General features: G+C 44.4%; 1 protein-coding gene across 1 annotated transcript in view; it reads right to left on the bottom strand.

Annotated features, from left to right (window-relative positions):
* The window catches only part of LOC144687630 (hepatocyte nuclear factor 1-alpha-like), a 225,990-nt gene that overhangs the window by 123,617 nt on the left and 80,239 nt on the right, over positions 1–22,134 (bottom strand). Inside the window, exon 4 of the mRNA XM_078554000.1 lies at positions 13,117–13,352. Coding sequence (XP_078410126.1) covers positions 13,117–13,352 — 236 coding nt within the window. The remainder of the gene's footprint in view (positions 1–13,116; positions 13,353–22,134) is intronic.

Genomic DNA, 22,134 nt, shown 5'->3' with positions numbered 1-22,134 from the left:
GCAGCATTGGTACTGACCACCACTGCCACCACCTGCCATACTAGATGGGTGATGCTGCTGCCCGTCCTGCATACAGAGTGGAGGTAGAGGACATCATGGTAGGCCTCCACAGCGCCCAAATAGCATTCCAGTGACGCGTCATTAAACCTGGGAGCTGCAGTCTTTGTGCCTTTTGTGTTCATCTTCCCTGCAGTAGTCGAGGGTTGGAAGCACTGAGATGTGTGCGCGCAGCTGGACTTTCAATATGGCGCCAGGATTGATGAAGTGGCGAGGTGATGGCGTGGCGGACGAATGAGAGCCCACCCACCGTGGAAACTGTGTGTTTCCCGGGAATGCGTAAGTAATGCAGCGGGTTTGGGATGATATGGCGTGAAAATCCACCATCGTGGCCGGCGGGTAAAACATCATTTTACCCGCCCACTACTGCACTTAGTGCAAATCTAGGATGATTCTGCCCTCTGTGTCAGTAAGACTTTGAGTACCTTATGAGTACCTTATATAGTCAAGGAATCGCCTATGTAACTGTTAGGACACAGGCTAGATCAAGGCCTGTGCAGAGCTGTATATAGTTGTTGCCAGTAATAAACTTCACGTAATTGTGTTCGACCAGAATCCTCGTCAATCTCAATATCTTGCTTAGCATAGATAGCATAGAGACAGATTCTCTGAGGTCTACATCAAGACCCTCAACATATAAAGTGGCAGCAGACCGTAAGAGACCATGACAGTGTTGATGTAGAAAAAAAAACTTCTGCTTACGGGGGAGTCCAAACTAAAGGTTATCAATATAAGATAATCACAAATAAATCCAATTGGAAAATTCAGCAGAAACCCAAAAGAGTAGTAAGAATTTGACAAGTGTTGAAGGAGTAGCTGAACTAAATAACATGGAAGCATTTAAGGGGAAGTTAGATAAGTACATGAGAGAGAAAGGAATAGATCGATATGCTAATAGGGTGATAAGGAAAGGTAGCAGGGGGCTTGTGTGAAACATAAACGATAGTATAGATTAGTTGAGCTGAATGGCCTGTTTCTATGCTGTAGACTTGATGTAACTTGATGAGATAATTGCTGCTCATGAAACCATTCACAGCTGCTGAGCAAATGCTTTGCTATAGTGTCAGCCTTGTTGTGTTCATCAGAACCGGAAGAAGTTAGCTGTGGTGCACTGAGGGCACCGAATGCAGATTGGGTGTGTTTTTGGATCACTTTGTAAAATTAAATTGGGTGCACAATAGGAAATTAAATTACAATTGACAGATGACGGTGTTTCTCCCTCTTTCTGCCAGATATCCTCCCATGTCTTCCTCCTCTCCTGAAGGCTTTGACTCCTGCTGGAGTGCGAGTCCAGATGAGCAGCGCTCCCCTGTCCTGGAATGTGCCCAGGTGACCATTCTTTACATGCAAATCTAGACAGAAAGGGAATAATCCGAAGCTAACTTGTCTGATGGGAAACCCAATAGCAGGAAGAGTGTAGCATTATATCTGATTCTGTCAGGATGCTGACAGGGGGAGTAGACGTTTCCCCTTTACACAGCATCAGCAGCTCATTTTACCACAGGGAGTGGGAAGGGGAGATTTCAGAATCAAACCTGATCCACTCGCCCCTCCTTCCTCACCGCACAAATCCACGGCACATGCACTTCCAGTAAGGGTCACTGGCCAACAGTCAGGACAATTCACCTCCCTCCATGCCAAGAAGAGAGAAACCCAATTATTGAGGCCAGCTAATGTTTCAGGCTAATGACCATTCATCAGAACGGGAAAAAGTTAGAAGTATTACACTGGGGGAACAAAATGCAGATTGGGCAATGACTTTGGGGAACACCCCATTTCAGTCCACAAACATGACTCTGAGCATCTGGTCACCTGTTGGTTTTTATCCTCTGCCCCACTCCCATTCTGACCTCTGTCCTCAGCCTCCTACACCCTTACAATAAAGCTCAATGTAAACTCACCTTCAACTAGGCAATTGGAAGCCTCCTGTACTCAACATTAAGTTCAACAATTTCAAATCATAACCATTGCCCTGATTTTTAGACAGCAGCTAGTGGTAATGGTTCTGATTTTACCATTTACACCTCCTTGAGACCCGCCTCTTCCTTCTTTACTTGTCCCATTATCATCCACTTTTGCCTTGTGCCGTCATCCCTTTTGATATTTAAAATCTCCTGCCTTCTGCCCTATCACAGGCCTTCCCTTTTGTTCCTTTCCTCCCCTCCCCCCACGCTTTCGCTGACCCTGTATTTGGTAAAAGCCTGTTATATTTCCAGTTCTAATGAAAAGTCTTCAACTAGGAGCATTAATTTTCTTCCTGTCTCCACAGATCCTGCCTGACTTGCTGTGTATTTCCAGCAGTTTCCATTTTAATTTCAGATTTCCAGCATCTGCAGTATTTTTGCTTCTGTACTGATCAGTTAACTCACTATCGATCAGGAATCAAAACTGGAACTTTCCCGGTCTCTTCGGCTCCAATACTCGCTGGCTAATTCAACTGAGTAAAAGTGGAGCTCAAGAATTATTTCTAAAAGGTAAATGCTTTTGACAGCAAAGAAACCACAAATAAATCGATGAACCTGTAGACCTTGTTTATAGTGTTGCACATAAAGCTATTCCCTAGGTAAGAAGTGCTTGAGTCAATTGTTTTCATAGCTGTTTCCGGCATAATGAAGAGTTCTCATTACATCTCAGAGTCAAACTCCAGCCAGGCTAGCATTGTTACTGTAGTCTTCTTTCTTTTGGTTTCAAAAGCTTGGCAGAAGTTTATTTCCTGGAGATATATACTTATTGACATGTAGATGTCAAAAATGTTCCAAACAACAACAACCTTGCATTTACATAGCACCTTTAATGTAATGAAATATCCCAGGGTGCTTTACAGGACTGTTAACAGACAAAAATTCAACACAGTGCCAAAGAAGGAGACATCAGCACAGCTGACCCAAAGCTTGGTCAAGGATGTAATGGAGGAGAGAGGGGTAGAGAGGTGGAGAGGTTTAGGGAGAGAATTCAATAGCTTAGGACCTAGACGTCTGAACAGAAAACTGCCAATGCTGGGACAAAGTAAATTGGGAATGCACAAGAGGCCAGAATTGGAGGACCACGCCATCCTGACTTGGAACTATATCGCTGTTCCTTCACTGTCGCTGGGTCAAAATCCTGGAACTCCTTCCTAACAGAACTGTGGCCATTCCTACAACAAATGGACTGCAATGGTTCAAGAAGTTGGCTCATCACCACCTTCTCAAGGGCAATTAGGGATTGGCAATATACGCTGGCCTAGCCAGCGAAGTCCACATCCAGTGAAAGAATTTAAAAAAGAACACAAGAGTTTGGGATTCACCTTGTTTTGAAATATTGGGGAGGGAAGAAAATCATAATTAGTGTTTACGCCTTTCCCAAAGCTTCAACTTTTACTTCACATTTTTCCAAAAATTCCAACTGTTGCATGCTGGTGGTTTTCTCCACAATGCACACACTCAGACTATGGCATTCTGGGAACTGTATTAGAGGTGTTGGGGGAGATATTTGTTAAATGTTTTCAGCTATCATTGATGGCATTTGGAAGAATATTATCTTAATCCCTAGACCTCAAGCAATAAGGTTATCGCCACTCAATAAGCATAAGACATTTCCATAAGTACATTTTATCACACTGTGTAATTATGGTTTTATTATTTCATAATTTTCAGTCTCCCGACTGAAATCTAAAGTGTTTCACTTTAGTGTGTTTCTATGCCTTTGAATACATCGCAATGGCGTCAGAATGATTTGCAATAAAACATTGAAACATTTCTACCACTACATTTTCTTAAATAATCTGGGGGTGAAATTGAATGGTATAGGGTCCCAATTTGCATATGCAAAGGGCCTAATGCCTGTTTCAGGTGTGACCTTTGGATGCTTATAATTTAGCCCTTACCAATATGGCAGCTGGTGCACTTACAACACAAAGTGTGTGTGTGTGTGTGTGTGCGCGCGCGTGCGTGCATGCATGTAGCCTGCCATGTTGCACAGTTGGGTTCCCATTTTAGGCCTGTAAAATGGTGCAATACCAATTCATTCCCAGGCCTCTGTGCCTAATGTACATAAATGATGGCTTAATGGCTTTGAGACTTTAACTTTCATACATAAAGAGAAACTTCAAGACAGAATATGACATCAGTTAGCTCTTTCTGTAGCCTTCAGTTGTTATACAGAGGTTTTTACATTGTGGTGTATGCTAATCAGAAAATTTCTCAGGAAATTTCAGCATTGCTAAACTAAGATCAGTATAAATTTTAGCGGGATATGCTGTTTCAGGACATTCTGAGCCATACAGAGCAGAAAAGTTAATTTAATTCCCAGTCTGTACTTTTAGCCGAGCTCTGAGAGAAGCAGTTGGGGTTCTACAATTGGCCTCAGTATCTCTAGGCTATGGAGAGGAAAGCCATTTAAGGTTTCCACTCCACAATGAGAATCCAGCAAACCCTTACTGAGAGTGCATCTCTGTGGACAGCAGCATTGAACTTGACTCTGCTGTCCTCCTGTTGGGTATCAATGGTCAAAGCTAACATGGTCATGGCCATTGATGCAAAGTATCAGCGGGTGACCCAGGCATGAGCCAGGAAATGCTTTCAAAAGAGGAGGCAAGATAACAGGAAAAAGGAATGAAATCCAAACGCACTACAACTGGGCTCAAAGGGAGTTTCCAAGGCCATTGCATTAAGTGAAAACTTTTATTGTAAGAAAGCCAGGGTTAAAAGCTAATGGAGGGCTCTCAGCATCTTTCAAATTGTTCAGGAGCTCACAATTTATTTCAGTTATTTGGGATGGCGGCTGGACTGGAAGAGACTTGGCAGTGGGTAACTGGAGATTTGGAACTGAATAGAGAGCAAATTGGTGATTGTGTTGACATGGATGGAATTTATGTTCCTATTGTGTCTTATTAGATAGAAGACAGGTTAAAAAATGTCTAGCAAAAAGGCTATCAGTTATATATAGAGTAGGCTTTAGTTGCTTAAGTACATAGGATTGAGTGTCCAAAGTACAGTTCACATAAATAAGCCATGATTTCACATAACGTAATTGTTACAGCACTGAAGGAGTCCATTTGGCCCATTGTGTCTGTACCGACTCTCCAAATGAGCAATTCACTTCGTGCCACTCTCCTGCTTTCTCCCAGCTGCTCCAACAAAACGTTCTCTTGTCACTCTTTGATAGAGCAGCAGTTCCTTTGGATGTATTTACTGCTCTCTTAGGTCATAATGTGATGTATCTGAACCATTGATAGAGCAGCTGTTTTTACATATGAAAATGGCCCATTGCATTATGCAAATATTGGATGTATGATTAATCACAAAGAGCTGATACAAATTCTACAGAGATTTGCCTGGAAAATGTTGGGTTAATATGTAATCAGGTGTGCCATTATTCTACATTGAATGCTAAGATCTCTAGCTGGCGTGCAGACAATGAGATAGGATTATTACAAGGAGTTGATAACGGGGCCAATAATGGATGGACAGAAGCCGTGCACTAGAGACAGGAAGTGGCGAAAATCTACTTTCCGTTTAATGTAAGCTTACAAAAATTACAAAGTTAATTTAGCACAAGGAAGAAGAGGGCACATGATGGGAGGGAAGAACAGCGGCTTATGAATTCAATGGATTGTTGAGTATTATCTGCTACTGGTTTCAAAAGAGAAAGAGCAGAGAAACAAATACGACCGACAAATACTCCATCTAATTGTTTGGTAGTACAGAATTTGAGTATTGTTGAAAAAAGAGACATTTTGTCAAAGATATTTGTCTTGCACTCATCAGGACAATTTGCAAGAATACCAAATGTAAGGGAAAACAACAAATTTATAGTGTATGAGAAGAGAGTGCTGATTGGTTGGCAAGCGGACTCTGATTGGTAAAAGCATTGCCATGGTGCATTCGCCACTGCAACACCTCTACCAATCAGAGTCCACTTGCCAACCAAACAGTACTCTCTTCTAATACAGTATAAATTTGTTGTTTTCCCTTTCATCGGTATTCTTGAGAATTGTCCTGATGAGTGCAAGATAAAAAGCTTTGACAAAATGTCTCTTTTTTCAGCAATACTCCATCTCTAATCTTCATTGGTTCACTCTGGTCTGCTGTAGGTCCTCAGCCTGATTCAGAACCAAATATTTTTAAATGCCCGTGAGAAACACTGGTTGAAAAGTTGCATAATGGGAGTTGGTAAAATAAGGAACCTGATTTTCTTTTGTGTAACAATCAGTATGCCTATTAATTAGAACCTTGTAGAACCAAGTGATAGCTTAACCTAGGAGTGGATTTTAGAAGCCATTCTGAGTGCCAGTTTAGCTCAGTTGGTGACAGTCCCACCTCCTGAGTTAGAAGCCCACTCCAGAACTTAGGCTCATAACTAAGCTGACACTCCATGCAATGCATCTTCAGTGGTTCAGGTGCTGTTCCAAATCTCTGGGCACTACTCAACAAAGAGCAGGGAGGTGTTTCAGCCAACATTTTCCCTCAAACAACATCCATACAGGTCTAGCTGCTCATTCTGCCCAGCTTCTGTTTGTGGGACCTTACTGTTCACAAAACTGCTTCCATATTTACCCGCATGACAATGGTAACAGCAGGTCTGACTAATTCATTGTATATGAAGTGATGTTTCTGAGACACTGGTGATCTGAGTGGTAGGACCCCAATCTGCATGTACTCATGGGTCACCTGACTCAGCACAAGTCTCAACCACCCAGTGTTAAAACAGCCATGTGGCAGTACCCAAGCAGCAAAGAGCACCATCTGGTTTTGCTTCCAAACTGGCATTTTAAGCCAGAACTGCTCAGAGCCTATGACCAGTTCCACTGGCATTGGTGTCGAAGAAGCCCACAAAGGTGTCACCCCCAAGACTGCCACCTTGTGCAATCCAGAACAACTCCCCACTACTCACCTTGCTGGCACCTGCACTGGTCAAATTTTGGCTCCCTGCAGTTTACCTGTTGGATTTAAATGAGGCTGTGGTCTCCTCACCACCCAGAATGACCACTCCAGCAGTCAGTCAGTCCAAATAGATGCAGAGGTGCTAGCCAAACCCCAGTTCCAGGAACCGATGCTGTTGTGCGCCCATGATTTTACCATCAGGAAATGGCAGCTGGTCTTCTTGACCAGAGGGCATAGCTAGATCTAGAGATTGAGGTCCTAACACTGTCCAGTGTACTGATAGAAACATGGGCTAAATTTTACCACAAACACTAGGACCCCCAAGGAGCGACCAGCAGTTGGACCAGTTTAGCAATTTTACTGGGGGCAGTCTGATAATTGGGCGCCTCTGAGCTCAGCATCAAGTGATGGAGGGTGGGTGGAATGTAGGTGCTGCCTGTCCAATCAGAGGGCCGGCAGCTCTGAGGCCTCAGCAGTCACACTGAGAGGTGGCCACTGCTGAGGCAGGTCGGGGTCGAGAAGGTGCCTCGTCATGGAGGAGCCCTCGGCGAGGTAAGTAAAACATTTACCATTTGAGGAGCTGAGCATGGAAGCCCCTCTGGAGGCACATTAGGGCCACGGTGGTTGGGGAGGGAGGTTTCCTTACCCGTGGCCCCCTCTTTGGCACATGGAGCCTCTAGCCTCGATGGGTCCACAGTCAGCCTCTCCTTGAAAGTGGCGGCCTCCCCAAGCAGGGAAGTTGGGCTGGTGTGGGGAGGGGGCATTATTAGCTAAATGCCAGCAGGCTGGAAAAACTGCTCTTAATAGGGCCTTTAATTATTTCAATTGACTGCCCGCTTATGTTCAGCAGTCTGCCAATGAACATCCTGTCCCGCTGCTGGGAAACTTCCCCCCAGCGGTGGGACTACTTCAGGAGGCTGTCCCGACATGGCTTCCTGCTATTTTTCCAGTCACTCCGCCTCCCAGCCTGCTACACGGGATTGGAAAAATCCTGCCCCTTAAGTCTGTGCCAGTCCAGCCCTTACCAGAACGCAGAACTCGCGGTGCTTTTCCCCCTCCTATTCCTCCCCATCGCCATTTGCTTCCTCTTTATCTCAACCTGTTCCTTAGTCCCCGATTCACAAAGCGCCTGCTGATCTCCCAAAATGTAGCTTTTGGCAGCTTAGCCACAGGAGACCGAATTTTGCTCCACAGAATCAGCAAGGGACCAGTTACAAGCCAGGAGTTTAGCAGATCAGAAACGTTCAATGGACCAGAGCCTTGAGGCAGTAACTCTCCTGGGTTGAGGATGCCAGGCCACAAACCCATGTTTTAAGTTCTAAGTCATACACCAATGCCTGAGAAAAGCTAGAAGTTAGGGCGGCGTGGGTATTTTTGACTTTGAACAATAGTGTAAAAAAGACAACATTGGACCAATTCTCTATTTTACATTACTTCACAATCAGGACAGACGTATAATGTGGGCTACTCCGATATCATCCATTTTTCAACATCACCCAAAGGGAAGGCAGTTCAAGGCATTAATGGTGAGAAATATTGGATGATGTATTTTTGTCATTAACATAGAGTCAGAATCTTCACACACTGCTCCCATTCCTGCGGGAAATCCTGGAAGCAGTTAGAGAGCCAGTGGAAATGGCTCTGTGCCAAACATCTCATTCTTACCCGCCTGGAAAAGGGTGGGAAATGTAGGCCAACAACAAATACGGTCTATAGCTGATCTAGCCCATTCTGTCGCCAAAACTTTGAGCACTATGATTGCTATAAAGTTGTCCACCCATCACTTATTGACCTACTTCAAACCTTTAGTGTTCATTGGGCACAGCTGTTAAATAATTGATAAAAGACTTTAAAAGCATGATTGTTACTAATTGGTTGTCAAATCAGTGCACAACAGCCTGTCAGCACTGAAGAGCTGGTAATGGATGACAGGCCCCATGAAGTAATAAGAGTTACTTATATCACAAAGCGGATGAGCTGCCAAGTCGCACTTCTGAGGGCTGAATTTCTACAGTCTGATACCAAAGGGTTTTGGTTTTCTTTTCATCTGCCACAACTTTAAAAACAAACAATACCCTTGGTTTGATGGGCATTCAAACAAGGTTATGTCTGCTGCATTTTATTTTCATTCCACTAATCTATCTCATGGTTCGTTCACAGATATATTGTTCTATAATAAATGTAACAATTAGTCGTTTGGTGGTACAGAACTTGAGTATTGCTGAAAAAAGAGACATGTCTAACCTTTCTGTCTTGCAGAACAATTGTTGTTTTCCCCTTCTATTGGTGTTCTTGCGAGTGTCCTGATCAGTGTAAGATGAAAAGCTTGGACATGTCTCTTTATTTCAGCAATACTCAAATGGAACGATACACAATCTAAGGCATGATCCATTATTCTGCTACTGAATTACAGCTTGAATGTGTCCCTTTGAGGCCATAAGGCTGTACCTTCACTTTGGGGGGAGATGTTAAACCAAAACCATGTCTGCTATGTCAGGTAAATGGCACGGTGCTATTTTGTAGAAAAGCAGGGGAGTTCACCCCAGAGTCATGACCAATATTTATCCCACAACTAAGCATCACTAAAAAAGTCAATTACCTGCCTATGATCTCATTGCTGTTTGAAGGACCTTCCTATGTATAAACTGGCTGCTGTTTTACATACAAGACTGAATGTGCTTCAAAAGTACTCCGTTGGCTGTAAGGCGCCTTGAGATGTTCGGAATTCATGATTGCACGCCTTTCTATTTTCTAAATTGTACCTGGATAAACCCCTCCATTTGTCTCTTGTCTGGATGGCTCATACAGGATTTGGAGACACAGACTTGCCCTATATATGCATCTCCCTCTCAACCTTATAGACTGAATCCAGAGGAAGGACAGGAACCTCTACGTCTAGAGCCAACTCCATTGCAGCAGTTGCCAGGAGGTAGCAGCTTAAAGGGGCACCAGCCACCTATCGGACCCCATTCCAGTGCCTTTGATTCTCCTGAGCAAAACCCACAAGGCAGTGGATACTATTTGACCCATAGCTGGGACCTGGTTAATGGATGCCAGGAAACGTCCATATGCCAGTTCTGAAGGCCAGGCTTGCTCCAAGGTCCCCTGCAGTTCAGCCTACGGTGTCTAATTGCTGTAAGTTGCCATAAGGAGGCACTTGGTGATGCAGAGGCTATATACTGGCAGGAGAGACTTACACACCTGCTCCACCATCACAGTAAGCTAGCCAGCAGCAGTGGATCATGCAGCTGCACTTGATACATAGCATCACCCTGTGGCAAACCACTGACACACAGTCACAGCCAGTCATAGTGAGACTCCATCGACTAGCCAACAGAATATAACCGGAAGAACAATGTGGCTTCAGAGCAGACTGGTTCACTGTAGACATGATCTTATCCCTATGTCAGCGTCAAGAGAGAACAGCAAACACCACTCTACCTTGCTGTTGTGGATGGCACAAAAGCGTTTGACACTGTGAGCAGGATGGTTTTCGACCAGAAACTAGAGAAAATCAGCTGTCCTCTCAAGCTTTGCAGTCTCATATGGTCCTTCCATGCAACATGCACAGCACCATTCAGATCAATGGTTCCACCTCTCAAAGTTTTGAGATAAAGAATGGGGTGAAACAGGGCGGCATCTTAGCCCCTACTCTGTTTTCCATCTTTTTCCCTGTCCTGCTGACCTATGCTTTCCCTGTCGACGTGGAAGGAATGTACCGCCACACACTATCAGATGGGAAACTCCCCAACCTATCAAGACTGAAAAAAAAGACAAAAGTGCAGCCTATCCTGATCATTGGGATAAGATCATGTCTTCTGTGAACCAGTCTGCTCTGAAGCCTCATTGTTCTTCCGGTTATGTTCTGTATGCTGATGATGCCGCAATAGTTTCCCAGTCGGAATACCACCTCCAAAGGCTCATGGGTCGTCCATTCCATTCCTGTGTCATGTTCTCCCTCACCATCCTGATTTCTAACTTTGCTAAGGTAGTACAGGATGATTTAGAATTTAAGTGTCAAGAAAACTGTAGTTATTGGTCAGGATGTTGTGTCTCCACTTGTGATTAGACTCAACAACACACCACTAGAAGCAGTCAGCAAGTTCTACCTCGGACTGACAACCTGTCTCTTGACAAAGTACTCAGCACACACATTGGAAAAGCAGACACCAACTTTGGACAACTATCAAAACGGGCATGGAGTAACAACAAACTGACTCACGGGACCAAGATGCTTATCTATAAGGTCTGTATTGGCATTGCTGTATGGCAGCGAAGTCTGAACAACTTACACCTACTAAGAACAAAAGCGCAATTATTTTCAGCGATGTCTAAAATGCATTCTTGGTGTCACAGGGAAAGACAAGTCACCAATGAAGCAATCCTTTCTAGGGTAAACATGCTAGTGCTAATTAAGCAAAGAAGGGTTTGCTGGATTGGGCAAATGCACAGTATGGAAGATGGCCACATCCCCAAGGATACGTTACATGGGGGGATAGCCCATGCCACGAGACCAGCAAGGCCTTCAAAGTTCCGATTCAAGGATGCTGTCAAAAGAAACATGAAAGCCCTCCACATCAATCATGACAGGTGGGAAAAACTAACTGACAATTGATGAAAAATGGTGACACCCACTGTGGGCAGGAAGTCACCACCACCACGACATGTGGGGCAGGACTTTACACCTTGCGGGTGGGCACGTGCCCAACCCGATCGGGCATGAAATCACGCAAGATGACACCGGGCAAGCATCCCGACGTCATCACACACTAGCATAATATTTCGCTCAGCAGATGCGTCTAAAAGTCAGAAGCGCACCCACCGACAATTATGAGGGCAATTAAACCCATTAACAGCCCAACTGTCTGCGATTTTTCGTGGTCTGGGCAAATCAGCCAGGCGGCCTTTGCATTTTCATCAAACCTCATCCAAGGGTGGGATGAAATCTCCGATAGGAAATAAAATATAAATAAATATCTGGGGACAGCATTTTTAGGAGGTACGCTTTCAGGTGCTTGATTGTGATGCATGGACATTTTTTTGCAGCTTTTTACACCTTTATTTCATTATTTGAACGGCCGGTGTCATCATGCGTCATTTTACGTTCTGGCGTGTCGGACCCGCCCCCGCATGCCGAATGTAAAATTCTGCCCCTGATGTGTGGTGGCTGTGACTCAAAACTTATAACTTTGTATATATGGACAGCAATGTTCTGCAGTTTCTTTCCTGTGGTCTTAAATTCCACTGCGCAACATTTTAGCACACTGGCCAACATATTGCCATGGAACTCCTGTGTGCACTGCTTTTAATGAAGTCACTGTCCAGCTTTAAATCCACTTGATTTAAACTGGTTAATTACCTTAGATTTATCACACAAGAACTTGATGCAAACACTGAAAATAGTGCACGGAGGAATTTCAACTGTGAGGTGGATCAATTCGGAGCCGCATGTGAAAAATGTTGTCATTTGCACATGACAATAGTTTCAAACAGTTTCAAAGGATCAAGTAAACTGTACCCTTTTAAAATGCTTCAAAACGCTGTTAATGGAACACCGCTGGTAGATAACCTGAATGGGTTTGATGCTCATTATCCTGCAAGACTATTTTTTGGGAATTTGATATTCATTTTGGGGAAGCAGTGGCATAGTGGTATTGTCACTGGACTCGTATTCCAGAGGCCCAAGGTAATACTCCGGGGCAAAAACAGAAAATGCTGGAAAAACTCAGCAGGTCCGACAGTGCTCAAATCCCACCATGGCAGATATGAAATTTAAATTCAATCAAAATCTGGAATTAAAGATCTGATGATGACCATGAAAACATTGTTGATTGTCATAAAAACTCATCTGGTACACTAATGTCTGGCCTATATGTGACTCCAGAGCCACAGCAATGTGCTTGACTCATAACTGCCCTCTGAGCAATTAGGGTTGGACAACAAATACTGGCCTAGCCAGTGGTACGCACATTCCACGAATGAATAATTTTAAAAAATAAATCATACAGGGCAACATAGTGACTAAGGTATCAGGTATTTGCCTGAAAAATGTGACCTTTGACTTTTAACTCACAGTCAAATTAATTTGAGGTCCAATGTGCCCTGTCTTATTTAAATTGAATATCCCACATTGGGTACCTTAAACACTGTTCCATTACGCTATAAAATCAAAACTAGTGAATAGATTGAACCTTACCGTGTAATTTACTGGGTGACAAGGCACTTGGCTGCATGGGTGAGTTATTATGGGGTGTCACAGGGGTTACTGTGTGGGGTTGTTGAGCGCCATATGCATCCATTGCCAACTTGTGCCGAAAAGCCTCCTCCTTCCTTCGGTTCGCAAACCAGTTGTACACCCGTACCTCGGTAACAAGGTTAGAGCCCAGCCCATGGGCCTGTGATGGGGAAACCCCTCGCTGTATACACTCTGCTCTGCAATAAACATAGATAATAAGTGTGAAAGACCAGAAACCCATTTAAAGTATCAGTTTGTTTGGAAACTTCCAGGGATAATTTACACAAGATAGATTCTTTTCCAGATGAGTTTCACCTTTCCCAAATTCGTACAATGAATTCACATTGAAAGAAAAGCTTCTATTTTGGGTCAAAGAAGTTTTTGTTAGTCCTTATTGCCATAAGCATTAATTCCCTTCGCCTGGCTAAGAGCTAAATAAAGTTGCTCCTTATTTAAGAAAGGATATAAATATGTTAGAAGCAGTTCAGGGAAGGTTTGCTCGACTGATACCTGGGATGGGGGAGTTTTCTTATGAGGAAAAGTTGGACAGGCTGGGCCTGTGTCCATTGGAGTTTAGAACATGATCTTATTGAATGGTGGAGCAGGCTTGAATGGACGAGTGGCCAACAATTAAGAGGGCAATTAAGCCCATTAATGGCCCAATTGTCTACGATTTTATCGTGGCCCGGGCAAATCACCAGGCGGCCTTTGCATTCATCAAACCTCGTCCAAGCGCGGGATGAAAACTCCAATAGGAAGTAAAATATAAATAAATATCTGCGGACAGCAGTTTTATGAGGTACGCTTTCAGGTGCTTGATTGTGATGCATGGACATTTATTTGCAGCTTTTTACGCCTTTACTTCATTATTTGAAGGTCTGCAGCTCCCTGAGGCAGCTGTCTGCCTTCAGGGAGCTCTCTTGCGGCGCTCACTCTCATCCAATAGTTCATATGTTCGTATGATCTTATTGAAACATCTAAAATCCTGAGGGGGCTTGACAGGCTAGATGCTGAATGGATCTTTTCCTCTGTGGGAGACACTAGAACTAGGAGGACACAGTTTAAAAGTAAGGGTCTCCCATCTAAGACAGAGATGAGAAGAAATTTTTTCTCTCAGAGGGTCATGAATCTTTGGAACTCTCTCCCCCAAAGAGCGGTACATGCAGGGTTATTGAGTATTTTCAAGGCAGAGGTAAATAGATTCTTGACTAACAAGCAAGTTAAAGGTTCTCGGGGTAGGCGGAATGTGGCCACAATCAGATCAGCCTTGATCTTTTGAGTGGTGGAGCAGGTTCAAGGGGCCGAATGGCCTACTCTTGCTCCTAATTCGTATGTTCGTATGTCCACCATCAAATACGTGCTTTTAAAAAAACTAATATCTTCTCAAAAATTATGAAATCACATTCGGGCCTAGTTCAGTTAACTGTTGTGTTGTAACAATTAGTCTCTCCAAAGATAGGCCCCGATGACACAGGCAATAACAACAAACTTGCATTTATATAGCACCTTTAACATAGCAAACAATCCCAAGATACTTTCAAAATTCGACACAAAACCACATAAGGTGATATTATAAAACAAACACAGAATTACCTGGAAAAACTCAGCAGGTCTGGCAGCATCGGTGGAGAAGATTTGGTTAAAAAGGCAGGTTTTAAGGAGTGTCTTAAAGGAGGAAAGAGAGGTAGAGGGATGGAGAGGTTCAGGGGAGAATTCTAGAGATCAAGGCCTAGATAGCTGAAGACACAACTGCCAATGTTGGAGCAATTAAAATCAAGGATGCACAGAATTGGAGAAGTGCAGAGGATTGTAGGGCTGGATGAGGTTGCAGAAATAGGGAAAGATTGAGGCCATGGAAGGATTTGAAAACAAGTTTGAGAATTTTAAAATGAAGGTGTTTCCTGACTGGGACCCAATGTAGGTCAGCAAACACAGGCGTAATGGGCAAACAGATATCTTTGACAGCTGGGTTACAAACTGAACAGTTTTGGATGACTTCAGGTTTTGCAAAGTGGGAGGCCGACCAGGACAGCATTGAGGTCTAGAAGTAGCAAAGGATGGCTGAGACTTTCAACAACAGATGAGGTAAGGCAGAGGCAAGAGATGGGCCACATAACAAACGCAGAAATTGATGGTCTTGGTGATGGAGATGTTACGTACAGGTGGGGGACTAACTTAAGCAGCCTTGATTTCTCCTCTCACTACCCGTCCGTAAACAGTAAGGTGTTTTTAATTTATGATCTCCCCCTTTTATAAGTGGTGGCGTAGTTTCCCCAACCCTTCAGTTTGGAGTAATCCAATCCTCTATTAATAACCGCACAGCCAACTAGAGATAAGGTAAAATAAGAGGATTGGTTTATTTTACACACACACAAAATGCGGGAAGGGGTTTCGCAACATCTGCCCTTTTTTGCACTCATACAATAAAAGAGGGATAAGGAAAAGAAAGGGGTACAGGGAAAGACCACATTGAATATAAGAGTTATGGTTTCAAGTGTGTCCAGGGTCCAGAATCAAAACTCCAATAGTGTATTCCTTCAGAGGTTAGCAGGCTGAAACTTTTGCAGGATGATCCGTCTTCCCAGAAGCAATGACTTCCCTGATGGAAGAAGGCATGGAGAGATGAATGAATCTTATAAGCACAGATACAGGAGTTCCAATGTTCCAGTTGCACACAGTGTAGATGAGGGCCAGGCAATGTACCTGGACAGAGCTCTTTCTGCTGCTATCTGTTAGGTGGTAAAACGGTAGACTGCCTGGGTTCAGTTCCACATGGCAATATTACAGGTTCTAGCAGCTTGGGGGAAGTCATGTCACATACCGCCCACTTTTTCTCCTGGGTTTTGCACAAAGGATGCATTTTTCCAGGTCTGGAATCTTGAGAGGTTTAATATAGGAGTCAGGGTCTCTTTTGTCCTTGCAGACACACCGTCTCCGTTGGTGAGAACTCTGTCTTAGAAATGTAAAGAATGTTGGTGCATTTCTTTGGAATCTAATTTTCTGCAGTCATTGGAGGCATTAGTGCCTTTTCAAAGTTAACAATGTCCCTGCTGGATTTCTGAAGGCTAGAAATTCCTCTGGTTTGAGTCATGGATAGTCAGGCATGTCAGGATAAAGCCTTTGTCCATTCTTAAAATAAAATAGTAATTTTATACAGTAGCCAGGCTGACGTAGATACATTTTTGCCTTCCTGTCTTCTGGACGGGACTGAGCGAATGAGGTTGAAAGCTCAGCTCAGGGTCAAATTGGATGTCAAAGTTGCAAACAGCCGGGTTCAGCCTAACACAGCGATCCGGGTGTGGTGGGGGACGGGGGCGGATGCGGATGGAGTCGGTTGCTACGGAATGGAGTTTGTGACAAGGGCCAAAGACAATGGCTGGAATCATCTCAAATTTGCACTAAGTACAGTAGTGGGCGGGAAAAATGACCAGCAGCTTTTCACGCCGTATCGTCCCAAACCCACCGCATTACTTATGCATTCCTGGGAAACATGTCGTTTCCATGGCAGGTGGGCTCTCATTCGCCCGCCACGCCATCACCTCGCTGTTTCATCACGCCAGGTACCACATTTAAAGTACAGCCGCACTCAATGCTTCCAGCCCAGGACTGCAGCAAAGGTGACATGGCCCCAAAAGGCAAGAAGATGCAGGCCTAGAGCACCTTTTGGATGCTGTGGAGGCCCACTGTGATATCCTCTACCCCCGCTCTGGCTGCAGGAGAGGCAGCTACATTACCACTCAGGCGATGGCAGTGGTGATCAGTGCCAATGCTGCACAGAAGAGGTTGGCCATCCAATGCAGATAGAGGATGAATGATCTCATCCGTGCAGCCAAGGTATAGCAACCATCTTAACACTCTAAACTCTCACACTCAAGCCCATTACACATCCGCTGGCATCTCACTCACTGCCAGCACAAGGGACATCACCACCCATTCTTACACACATACCTCACACGTCCACCTGGCCTCCTCAGCCCTCACCATCTTGAGGCCACTTGCACAGATCAACATGTGCCACCACACACACCCTGGGATACCTTCCATCCCCAGCACAGCCCTCGTCCTGCAGCCTCTTCCTTGCCTGAGGCCACTTCCCCCCCTTCCTCAAGCAAGCCCTAGCCCTACAGCCATTGAAAAGCCGCCCACATATGGCTGATCTGGTAGGTAGAGACCTGCCCGTGAGCCCCCTAAAAGTGATGCGGTGCTGTCTGTGAGGCCTGGCAGTGATGGCTGCGAGTGCTGACTGAAGCAAGGTAGGCAAACAAACCTCGAAGTCCTGAGTGAAGTGCAGCCCACTAAGTGCACGCCTTATATATGCTGTTGTGAAACACGTTGGTGTGTTTTCCCGTCGATGTGGGCGGACGATCCAGCTGGGGGGGGGGATGAGTCTGGCTGGCTGACCTTATAATGATATGCTAATGTATTACAATGAGGTTCTCAACATCCGATGTCAGGGAATGCTGGCAGGCTGGGCAGACAATCGCAAACTGATTTCACGTGGTCGTGAAGCCGATCGCGCCATACTGTCCGCTGACGCTGCCGAACACGCCAGACGCCGGCAAGCACGGAAAATCCTGGCCAATGTCTTTGATCATCCGAATATTTAGTTGTAGCAAATTTCTGCTCATTACACCTCAATAACAGACAATCAGTTTGACAAATCAGAGGCAGTGAAGGGGCCAGGAGCAGAGGTAGCGGGTAGAGCATCAGTGAACATGTGGAACCTGATGCCATATCTTCGGATGATGTTGCCGAGGGGCAGCATGTGAATGAGAAATAGGAGGGGCCAAGGATAGATCCTTGGGGAACCCCAGAGTAACAGTGCAGGAGTGGGAAGAGAAGCCATTGGACACTCAATCCTGGCACGAAAGGTCTAACTTGAACTTTTGTTGGTGGCAGAAAATAAGCGATAACAAATCCGCCTTCTGATTTTCCTCTCTGCAATGGAGCATAACAAGCAAACAATACTTTTTGCCTATTTGCCACCAATGATGGAACTTAAAATCAGCCCTAAACATCCTGTGAGACCTATTGGCATGTGCATTGATTGGAAAATCTTCTCGAGATTAAATGTTGCTTATTTTTTTTTCAAATCCTTGGTTCTGAATCTGGCAAGAGCCTTTGAAGAGGATTAGAAAGGCCATAGTTTATGAGGATTAGAAATAAAAGAGACAACCAAGTAAGAAAAATTGCTTATGTCACAAATTATAGCAGCAGTTGCGAACTATTTAATTTTTTTTGCACGACGACAAGGAGCCAGTTAAGTTTCACAATTACTGCGAAAACAAATGTTCTGTTAATAGCTCAATTCATTGATGTGAAGGTGATGTGAAGACATGGAATAAAACCAGTAACTGGGATGATCTGCATTATCCAGACGTGCTGAGAATTTTGCCAGTTTCACTGGACATGCAAACAGGCACGAGGGTTACCAACCCTCCAGCATTACCTGGGAGTCCTCAGGAATCAAAAATCCAGGAGAAAAATCACAGGGGCATTAAAAACAATTGTACACTTTTACTCACTTTCTTTGAGCACTTTTGTTTATTTGGCATGAAAACAGTGGAAAGGGGATAAGAGGCTGTTCGACTGGGTGGGGCAGTTGGAGGCGGAAGGTCATGTGAAGAAACCTGAAGGAACATATCCAACCAGAGCTGGTGACTCGAGAATCATGTAAGCATGAGACAAATCCAGGCTGGGTGACAGATTACACGTCTAAACATTAAGGAGGCTCGACAGAGCTTGTAGCATTACTTCCACAAATGTACACAGTATGTGACCCCATTTTGTGTCACTCTCAGATGCAGCTGTTTCAGATTTAGATTACATGTAACAGCAAGCTGTATGCCAAGAGGCAATTGTCAGTCCTCTTCCAAATGCACCGCATAAGTATAATCAGAGAGCCTATTCTTGTGTTCTGTTGTGCATTTGGCTCTCACTGTGCACTAAGAATGTATAAAATTATACCTGATGGAAGCTGCTCAGTGGCAATTGTAAATGGTAATGGTTCCATGACCTGATACAAGCGAGTAGCTAAGGCAAGTTTTCTGAGCTGACAAATTGAATTTCTGTTTCGCTGCTATCTAAGTCTGGTATTTGTAATGTCTCTTTCCTGGAGATTCCGACTGGGAGAAGGGCAGTGGAGTAGCCAAGTCTTCCTGCAGCACCTTAGATATTTATGCAGAAGGTTTTCCCAATTGAACAGTATAACTTTGACGGATGAATACAAAAAAATTGTGTCTTTTATTTACTTTCTTTGAATACTTTTCTTTGTTGTAAAAATACTGAAAATGGGATTGTTGAAGGCAGGTGGTCACATGATGCATGGTAAAATGGGAGACTTGCAACCAGAGTTAGATCCTAGACCCCCTTTGCATTCGCTATCTGCTGAACTTCCATCCCCACTCTGCTTTGAGCACATTGGCTGTTTGGAATTGTGTTATTGGGTCCATTGTCTCCACAGAGTATTTGATCTTCTGGTATCACCTCAACTGAGCCTCAAGCTGTTCTTGACAGCCATCCACACAGACTCACTCAGTGTGGTCTTTTCCAATGGCTCGCAACTGACCAAAAAAGGAGAAGGTTTATCCGGGAAGGCACCAAACACACTTTGTTGGGAACATGCAGAGGTGAAGCCGAGGTATCGGAGAGAGTGCACAAACTTCCAGACAACTCATCTTCTCAATCCTTCAATCACCACCTGCCCCACATTGGCAAAGTCTACAGATTACACAGTGGGCTTAACAGCCATCTCAGAACCCACTGAACCAGAGCGGGAGCAAGTCATCCTTGATCCTGACGGTCTGCCTAAGAAGAGAGAAGTCTTACAACAAGGGAACTGAATGGTAATTTGGAACTAGGTATGCTGACTGATCTATCTCTTCATTTTGTGGTCAGAGGTTGTTGAAGTCAATGGCAGCTGATTCCAACACCCAAGCTGTGACGAGGGTGTACCTCCACCAGGCTGTGTTAACCAACATTGTTACAACTATGCAGCTCTTCCCTGAAGCTTTTCCCTGCCTGGTTGATGCTCTCTAACTACAAAGCTAAAAAATGAAATCTTTTTATTAAGAGCTTCTATCTCACTGAGGAGGCTTCAGGCCAATCTACATCCAATAACCTGCTCGCAAAAATCTGCTCATGTTTTGACAGCTGTAACAAATTCCACCACAGCAGCAGCTGAGGCAATCCACACATTCTAAAACAATCAACAACATTCTAAAAAAAAGTCAATCATCCCATCTCCCAAAGTTAATGGATCCTTTAAAAAATTCCAAGATCTGGATCTGCAACTTTGCTAATCAGTTCTTCCTTGGGCCATACCTTGTATGTGTACCAAGTTTAGTTGAAATCCATCCATTGAGATATATTGTTTACAAAGAGACTAATTTTAACAGGGGTAAAAACATTACCTCCACCCGCCTTCAGTGAAGGAGATAATTAGCCAACTTGTCACCGAATAGAGATTACATCAGTCTGCTTCCTGATCTGATATGCTAAAAGCAAGGCACTGTATTTACTCACTGAGTCAGCAAAGGAGTTATAATTAAGGTTACCTTTTCAGTCAGTCTTGTTTAAGACAAGCTGACTCAGAGAATTAACCGAGATAAACACACCCATCACCCGTGTGCTCACTGACCTACATTGGTTTCCGGTCCACCAACACCTCCAATTTAAGAATCATATTCTTGTGTCGTAACCTCCTCCAGCCCTACAATATCCTAGAACACCTGGAGGAACGGTTTGTAAAAGCCCGTAAGTGAGCACAAGGATTGCAGTGCGCAATTACCCCGAATCACAGAATTGTTACGGTGCAGAAGGAGGTGATTTGGCCGATCGTGTCTGCACACTGACTCTGAATGAGCATTATGACTCGGTGCCATTCTCCTGCCTTTTCCCCATACTCCTCCACATTGTTTCTATTTAAATAATCATCCAATGCCCTCTTGAATGCCTTGATTGAACCTGCCTCCACCACACTATCAGGCAGTGCGCTCCAGACCCCACGCTTGATGGAACTGATACAGGCAGCATGTAAATTTTGTGCTGCCTGTTCATCTCCTCGAATGGGGCAGGCAGGCCAGTATTAAATGAGGTGCTGAGTGGTTGCAAACACAGCAGGGGACCCAGGTTCGTGTGAGACTAGCAATAGTTAAAGTTAGCATGTACTTCTTAAAGGCAACATGCACCTCTTAAAGGTGTATGCATTCTGTCTGCTACAGATGTTTGGAGTAGCTCAGAAAGACTTTTTGAGCAGAAAAAAGCTGGAGCAGTGGAGTAGCAGGCTAGAGAGAAGGCTGCCAGGCTCTTAAATGCAGCACTAGGGATCTTAGTGCACGAGGTGGAAAGGAGGAGAGAACTCATCTTTCCATGAGGAGGCAGGAGGTCCTGCAGACGTACACTATGAAGGCAGTGGGAGCAGGCAGCCATGGAGGGCAAGACTCTAACCCCAAAAACCTGGAGAAAGTGCTGGAAGAAGTTCAACAACCTCACACAAGTGGTCAAGGTCAGTGAATGTATCCTCAAATGCAGTCTCCCATCCGCTGCACCACCAGCCTCACAGACTGCTCAATGCACCACACTCCCATTGCTCACCCATCAACAGTTTCTAGTGATCAAAACTCATGCTTGACATTCATTTGCTCCACCTCACATATTTATTGTGGCTGCAAGCCTCACACCTACATCTCACCGCTTCCACATACTTGCAGCTTCTCAGCTACAACAGGCACTTTATCCAAACATATCGCAACATACTCGCTCATACTCTTCTATCTCTCTTGCAGGACATGGTGGCACATAATAGGAGGAAGCAGCAAAGAACCACCAGGGGATATGCACAGCTGCATGTCCCCAGCTCCTTGGAGGAAACATCACTGAGGCCATACCAAATGCTGAAGCCATCCAGGATAACAGTCTGTATATCCACTTCATTCTCATTCTGCAATTTGGTATAAAATACAAGCCGCAGGTTATGTG

Source organism: Cetorhinus maximus, chromosome 12 (genome assembly GCF_964194155.1).
Source record: "Cetorhinus maximus chromosome 12, sCetMax3.hap1.1, whole genome shotgun sequence".
Lineage (NCBI taxonomy): Eukaryota > Metazoa > Chordata > Chondrichthyes > Lamniformes > Cetorhinidae > Cetorhinus > Cetorhinus maximus.
This window is presented reverse-complemented; position numbering and strand designations above follow the sequence as displayed.